General features: G+C 40.3%; 1 protein-coding gene across 3 annotated transcripts; it reads left to right on the top strand.

The window, feature by feature from the left end:
* Positions 1-400: 400 nt before the first annotated feature.
* On the top strand, positions 401-3946 carry LOC133912594 (uncharacterized). 3 transcript variants are annotated; one of them, XM_062355419.1, is made up of 2 exons: positions 401-923; positions 3373-3946. In XM_062355419.1, the coding sequence occupies exon 1, from the start codon at positions 557-559 to the stop codon at positions 902-904; it is 348 nt and encodes a 115-aa protein (XP_062211403.1). In that variant the 5' UTR covers positions 401-556; the 3' UTR covers positions 905-923; positions 3373-3946. The 3 variants fall into 3 exon arrangements, with proteins under 3 accessions (XP_062211403.1, XP_062211402.1, XP_062211404.1); XM_062355418.1 differs by having other exon boundaries at positions 3370-3946; XM_062355420.1 differs by lacking the exon at positions 3373-3946 and adding an exon at positions 1145-1491.
* Positions 3947-8038: the final 4092 nt, after the last annotated feature.

Genomic DNA, 8038 nt, shown 5'->3' with positions numbered 1-8038 from the left:
AACATATACATTATATTGCTCAACAGTAAGCATGTTTGTTGTTTAAGTTAGGATTTTGGATTTGATTACAATGGTACAATTATAAGTGTATATTATTTTATATCTTAAACACAGCTAGCGTGCCCCCAAATTGATTATACAACTCGATTGAAAATTATGAATAATTTAGCTACCGTAAGTATTAAAATGTATTTTTTTTGTGAAATACATGCATATATAAGCACCATACATATGCCGATCTATACTACTAGCAAAAAGTGGAATTTCAAATCACTCTTGTTTCCAGCATATTTTATGAGATTTTCTCCGAGTTTTTGCAAATTTACAAAGACGGTGTCCTAGGCGTGACATTATGTTTGAACCAGCACCCTACTTTTTTTCCCTGATAAGATCAGTACTCTGGTCATGCAACCTGGCCTGAGTTCTTCCGTTGCCACAGTAACGACGTGCACGACCTCCGTCCACTGGATAGATCCACCTGTCCATTTCTCCAGCACCCGTACTATATAATCCTCGCTTAGCACAATAGATTCTGTAGCAAATTAAGCTGGCTACAATGGGGAGTAGTGAGCAGGACCTCCATCCCTCCGCCTTGGCCGGGCCGGAGGAGCCGCCCGGCTTCTTCCTCTGCACGTACTGCAACCGAAAGTTCTACACCTCCCAGGCGCTCGGCGGTCACCAGAATGCGCACAAGTACGAGCGCACCCTCGCCAAGCGCCGCTGGGAGATTTCCGCTGCCTTGCGAGCGCACAGGGAGTCCGTGGCCGGTGCCGGCCAGGTCGTCGATGCTTCTGGAGCTGAGACTGAGCGTAAGAGGTCGAGGCCGCTGGATGCGCAGCATGTTGTTCCGGTGCCCGGGAACGTCGAGCGCGCCGTCGAGCTGGACCTGTCCCTCAGGCTATGATTGGCTTCTCCTGCACCAAGTACCTCTTCTCTTTGCCTTTGCCTGTTCTCTAATTTGGTTGGTTTCTCCTGCACCTTTAATTCGATCGACAGTGCCTCTTGCTTGTATAGCTGATGAATCTGTGTTGATGAAATTTCTTGGCAACAAGGACAATGTGTGGATCTATATATCCAGAGTGTTTCAGTTGCTTTTTCTTATTTGTTCTCAGTTTAGCTATTTAATTTTACCATCCATCTTCAGGTGAAATATTTTTAGTGGGGCTTCTTTTCTTTTCTGACTTGGAGCTTCTTGAAGTGATTCAACATTGTGCATATTCCATGTGAGACTTTTCTCACTTGATGACCAAGTACTAACTCTTCCAATTCTATATACCGAACTACTTGCTATCTAGGAGAAAGTGTAACTTATATATAGTAGTGGATTAATCTTGTTTGCCGCAATTATCATCAAGGCATCACTGGTTAATCACTTGTTTTCTCTTGCCATGGTCAAATGCACGACATACTTGCCCGGTCCATGCGTATTGGTAGCAATTCATGAACTCTTACATGGTTTGGTTTTTAGCTCTTGGATCATGAAAGAGCTAACAGCTCAATAAATGAAAGGGCGAAATGAGTTTTCATGAAGTGCACAATTTCAGGCTAAAAGAATTTAGAAAATTGGTGGCATTCATGGCACAATAAAAAACAATAAATCAGGATTATCTAAAATACGATACCCTATAAATTCTTAAATTAATTCAGAGACAAAATAGAGAGATCTGCCCCACTTATTATGGTTAATCCAGATTAATTATTGTGATGAGGATGTGTCCCTTTTAATCCCATTCAGCTCCTTTGTCACGTCACCCTGCCACATCAGTGCCACATATGGGCCAAGCCAATAGATCTGCCTACGTGTCAGTCCACGTGTTAGTCCAGTTAGCCTCTGCGCAATAAATAGGATTTTTAGTATAAAAATAATTCCAAATAATCCTAATAGTTAGCAATTTTGCAAATAGACCATAAACTTCTCTATTTTCACAAAAAGGCCCCTAGCTTTTTATAGTTTAGTCCCTAAACTTTTCCATAATTACAAAAAGATCCCTCTATTTGTATAAAAAGATCCCTAAACTTTCTGTTTCTTTCAAATTAAGTCCTCTTCTTTTTTAATTAAACCCTAAACTTGTTTTAGCGTAATTTTCTCGTCCTATCTCCTTTTCAGCGATTCTTGTGCCGTTAGATTTGTTTTTCAGAGCTCTATCTTTTTAGATAGGTTTTGTCTTGTTGTTCTTTTATTTTGTGCTCTGTTCTTAGTGTGTTTTGTTTGTGTGCTTTACCAGTAATTGTGCGATTACATGTCAATGCGTTGGATCAATTTGAGGAGCGTTAAGACCAAAAGCTAGAGTACACTAAATAGTAGCAAGGAGAAGGCAAGTGTCCTTGATCATCTTGAACCTATATTTTTAAATGTTTTGTTTTATTGCATGCAATGTCTATCAACTTTATGGGTAGTCACCTATGTTAGGATTACCTAGTTCTTCCTTTACATTCCTTGAAGCATAAGAGGTGGTTAATATGAGTCTTTTGGGTAGAATTACTTGGCCATGCTATCAGAAAGTTGGGTAGTGTCATATACATGATTAGTGGATATATGCAATGGTCATGGTGAACTTGATATAGTAACATGAAACCTTAGGACTTGAGCAAAGAGTTAGTTAGTTTACAATGGTAAGCGTGATGGGCTTGTAGATTCATTCCAAGCAGTTGTCTCTTTAGTTAGGATGGCTGTAACATCTGTTATCTTTGGTTAGGATGGTTGTAACATCTGTTTCCTCCCTCTTTCTGTTGGTTATTACCTGTTGAGTAGTCTTTTCCCTAGTGTCACAAATAAGGACCGGTTCGTGGAGTGACAACCCAAGAAATACCATACCAAATACGAGGCCAATATGGGTAAGGCTTAGCATATTAATTAGACACCTAGCTGGTATTTGTTGGAGTACCAGGACTTAATTGATAGACCATGCTTCGTAGTGATTTCCTGGTGGCACACCATTAATATGTGTTAAGTGTCTTGCAAACACGACAACATAGATATCACGACTCGTGGCTAAAAGTTGGACAACCTCTACAGAGTGTAAAACTGTTATAACAACTACGCCCGCAGTTATGGGAGACTTGGATCCTCACATAATTGGTTGATTATGGTTTTGTTTATAGGTTGGTAGTCTGCTGATGGTTGTATGGTTATGTTTGCATGGTGGTTAGCCTTGGGTAATGTCTAGTTGTTGGGTTGTTGGGTTACATTTACTTAACAATGATTTAATACTTTTGAATTACATTACTGTTTTTCTTACTCGTCTTTATGCAAATATACCATATGTTAGCCTATTCTTGTTGAGAGCCTAAATATCATTATGTTCCCATACTTTCTGAGTACTCCATGTGTTTATCCTTGCTATCTCCCATAATTTATATGTTGCTTAGTAGAGGACTTTGAAGATTTTCAAGATGATGATTTGGTGTTCTAGGAGCATGTCTTCCGATTGGTGCATGTGGAGTTGTGTGGTCACCGATGCTTTCATTTTGCTGCTGTCATTTAGTTGCTATATTTTAGCTAATAAAGTTGATTAGGTGAAGTCTTTTTGTAATAGTTAAACTGTTATAAGTTAAAGTATTGATTTTGTTACTTCACAAGTGATGTCCTTATGTGTGTTAAACTTCTTGTGTACACATAAGCCGTAATTGGTTTTGTCTGTTAAAATCGGATGTGACATATACCAAATCCACTTTCTTAAAAATATCTAACCTTACATCTCTTATAATCATTGCCTGAATGTGATTTGATTTCTGTTGAGCTACAACTAAGGTAAATCAGAGTTCCATCTTTAAGAATGAGGGACTGGAATTGGGTAGATTTTCAGCTAGCTTCTGGGTTGGTCTTAGACAATTAATTATAGTCGATTGACAGTTGGAGAAGAAGCTTAGACACAGAGAGAAGATTGATATAGTAGCACAAATATGCTGTTGCATATACTCGCTGATATGCATATGCACCTACTGCTACAGGAGAGCTCATTCCTGAGAGATCATTTTGTTTATTTGTAAATGTAGGATCGACATGGTGAATCAAAGTGATATACCAATGAGGATATATGTAATAATAAATCAAAAGGAGTTGTGATTCTATTTCCAGCAATAGTATTAGATTATCATCACAGGCCGAAACAAAAAACTTGCATTAAATAGAATTCCTCGTTATACAAACAATATTGTTGGAAATTTGGATTCACTACGTGAAAAACAGACAAAGAAGACATAAAATTAGTAACGTTTGTAATATGACCTGTCACTTATGTTAAAAGTAACGGATCATAGTTGTGATCCGTCACTGATGACTCGTCATTAGTGATGGGTCATCTTAGGCCAGTCATGAGCGATGGATCAAATTGTGATCCATCACTTATGACTCTTCATGAGTGAACTTATGACTCTTCATGAGTGATGGATCATTCTAGACCAGTCATAAGTAACATGTCAAGTTGTGATCCGTCACTAATGATTAACTCATCAGTGATGGGTCATCCAAGAGAGTCATCAGTAACGGGTCAAGTTTTGACCCATTACTAATGAGAAGTTTTGACCCGTGAGAACATATGAAGGAATCTTAATTAGTCAATTATTAGATGTATTAGTCAATCATTTTGATGAAATATTATATGTATTAGCCCATCAACTCTTCAGTTTTTTACGTAGTTGTGACATGTCTAATATATCCTTCATAATGTATCAATTATAAATCTAGATAGTATTAATTAATAATAATAACTATATAATTTCTTGTATCCAATAGTAAAATTTGCATTGATTTGCAAACCATAAAATATGTAGTAAAATGGTAAAAGCAAATATCATTTTTCTAAAGCAATTTGATTTATATATTGCATTTACAAATAATTTTTATTTTATTTTTCTCTTATTTTTTCTCACATCACAAACACTAGAATAGGAACAATTGTATATTTCTACTCAAGTTTGATGTAAGGGATGGCAGCTATGGACACAAACGCGTATTTTGAAAATGGTGCAAAAACTTTCAGGAGCGAGAAAGCAATCTTCCAAGCCGTTTTTGGCCTTAAAAAATTCGCCAAACCCGACGAAATTGAGGGGAACAAATGTAACATTTTCTGAAGATGTCCGTAGAATAAAAAAAATATCGAAATTGATGTCTGTATGCAAAAGTTATGCCCGTTTAACCGAAGATACTCTGGATCAACTAGTTGTGTGAGTATTGTACAAAGCTCAAAAGTGACAGGTCATAACGATGACACGTCACTTATTACAAGTCAAAAGTGATGGATTATAGTTATGACCTGTCACTTATGACCTTCGGCAAAAAAGTTAAAAGGATAAAATATACTGCTTCCTTCAGAACGCAAGCGAGGGTGAAGTGGTAAGATGGAGATGCGCGCGAGGGTAGGTCGTGAGTTCGATTCCCATGATACGCACATTATGAAAAACAGCTTGAAAAATAGCAAGGGACAAGTGGCGAGTGGTGATGGCTCTGAGTTGAGTTGGCTCGGGTGAAAAATATTTTTTTGACTTTTTTCATACCCAAAAAGAGCGAAAATTGTTCATCAGTTATAAGTGACATGAAATAAGTGACGGGTCACAGTTATGACCCATCACCTATGACGGTTATCAATGATGAATTATGTTTTGACTTGTCACCAATGATCTTATTGGTGATGGGTCTTTACCTGTTACTTATAATTGGTCATCCGTGACGCATTCGAGATGACGGGCGTCACCTATGGCAATTATGACCCATCACTTTTGAGATTTTTTTATGTAGTGATTTATCTCTGTAAAAACAACGAATTTGGATAAGAAATCAGAATACAAATAAATATACATGCACCAGAGAAGAAGGGGAAGTATAAATTAAATGCCGGTCGATCTACTCTATGAGCACCATTACAGATGATAACGGATGAAGTTTAAAAAATGTAAACACTACTATTCTTTTATGAGTGAAATATAATGGTAGTTATTAAACTTGTTCAGGAGTGTCACTTAGAAGCATGAACTCTCAAAATGCAGCTTCATGCCTCCAAAGTTGTTAAGTAGTTAACTTGATTTCCAAACCTCTCAGTACAAGCTAGGATCACTCTTTGATCCACTCTCTAGGCACCGACACCTAGCAATAACTCTCTCTAGGCCTATTAACACTAATCACTCTCTAATCATATGCTTAATTATCTTGGATGATCACTTTAAGCATTTTGGTGGCTTGGATATCTTCTCAAATATATATGAGCTTCTCTGGACTCCAGCTTATTGCCATACCTTCAAATGGCCGAGTAAGTGGGTATTTCTAGCCTCAAACCCATCAATTAACCATTGCTCCAACGTCTTAACTTTAATATGAACATCGGATGATCCGATGTAGATAATGGTACAAGCGCCAGAACATACAATGTGTACAACCTCATAAATTAGTTGTTACAACCTCACTCAAAACTCTGTGAACACCGGTTATCCGGTGTAACCTTCAAACCATCGCCGGACCATCCAACGTGTGTACTTGAGCTAATCCGAGACACTAACATCTTCTTTACACAAATACTCTGGTGTGATCCTTCGGTGATCACCGGACCATCCGGTGAGTTGATCCTCATGTTTAAATACTGAATCCTTCTATGCAAGAAATACTCTGGTGCTATACTCTGTTGAGTACAACTCGACATCGAACCATCCGGTAAGTTCACCTTCCTCTGCCTTCTTCTAGAACGCTCTGGTGTGTATTGCTTCATTGAGCATCGGATCATCTGATGGGGCTATCCTCACCCTCTATCAGAAATGCTCCAGTGTGTTCACCGGTTCATCACCGGACCTTTCAATGAGTGTAACTTCCTTAAATTCATTGACAGAAACACTTCGGTGTACACTCAAGCCTAACACCGAACTAACCGGTGAGGTTAACCGCATCCAGACATAATATTCTAGTGAGTGTAAACTCCTCTGCACTGGACCATCCGGTGATGCAAATCTTCCTAATACTTTTCCAATTCAATCAAACTTTATTCTGACTTCGATGGCTTCTTCATGTATTGCATCCATGAGATCTACTAAAGCATATACTTGATAAATATATTAGTCTCATTGGCTATATTATCATTAATCACTAAAATCACATTTATGGCCTAATAGGGACATTTTCGCTACATCCTACTGCTTGTACCTGTGTACTCATGGGTCCTCAGTCTCCCAGGCCACCAGCAAATCTAGCCCACCTAAACCCAACTAGACAGATTAGCCCATACCGTGAAACCTAGACACCACCCTCCCGGCCACCCCTCCTAGCCGCATCTAAGCCTCTCTCACCTACCGTCCACTCCTCCCAGTCGCCTATCTTGCCTGCCGCCCACCCCGCCTAGCCGCATCTCTCAACCGCTGCCCCTCCTAGCTGCCGCCGTCATCAGCCCTATTAGTCGCTGGTGCTACCTCCTCCGTCACCCTTCTCAGGCACAGCCCCCTTTGCATCCCCTCCCGGCCGCCGCCGCCTCATCTTGCATCGACCATCCCAACCGCCGCCTCTGCCTCTTCCATCGCCCCTCCTGGCCACCGCCTCCTCCATCGACCATCCCGGTCGTCACCGCTGCCTCTTCCGTTGCCCCTCCTGGCCACCGCCTCCTCCATCGACCTTCTCGTCCGCCAACGCTGCCTCCTCTTTCGTTGGCCCTCCCAAAGGTTGCCGCCTCATCCTCCTTCATCGATCTTTCAGGCTGCCACCGTTGCCTCCTCCTTCGTCACCCTTCCTTGCCGCCATTGTCACTGCCTCCTCTGCCACCCCTCCCGGCCATTAAGGGTGAGTTGCCGGGTGCAAGTAACCTATCGAGTACCCATTATCGCATGTGTATAGGCACTGGTGCATATCGTAGATGTGTGCAGATATGAATATTGTAATGGACATGATTTTTTTACATACGGAGTGGTACAGCTCGGCGGTTTAGACCCATTACCATCCTATACATGTATGCTGGGAGCTCAGCTTACAAGAAAGAACTAATGGACGTCGTACGGTGCATCACAGGTGAGTTCTGGCAGAGGATCCGTTCCATTGGTGCAGAGAAAGCGAGCTTGTTGGGCATGC

The sequence above is a fragment of the Phragmites australis genome, chromosome 3 (assembly GCF_958298935.1).
Source record: "Phragmites australis chromosome 3, lpPhrAust1.1, whole genome shotgun sequence".
Classification (NCBI taxonomy): Eukaryota; Viridiplantae; Streptophyta; class Magnoliopsida; order Poales; family Poaceae; genus Phragmites; species Phragmites australis.
This window is presented reverse-complemented; position numbering and strand designations above follow the sequence as displayed.

Coding starts and splice junctions, on each gene's coding strand:
- LOC133912594 (XM_062355419.1), top strand. CDS start 557: ATGGGGAGTAGTGAGCAGGACCTCCATCCCTCCGCCTTGGCCGGGCCG.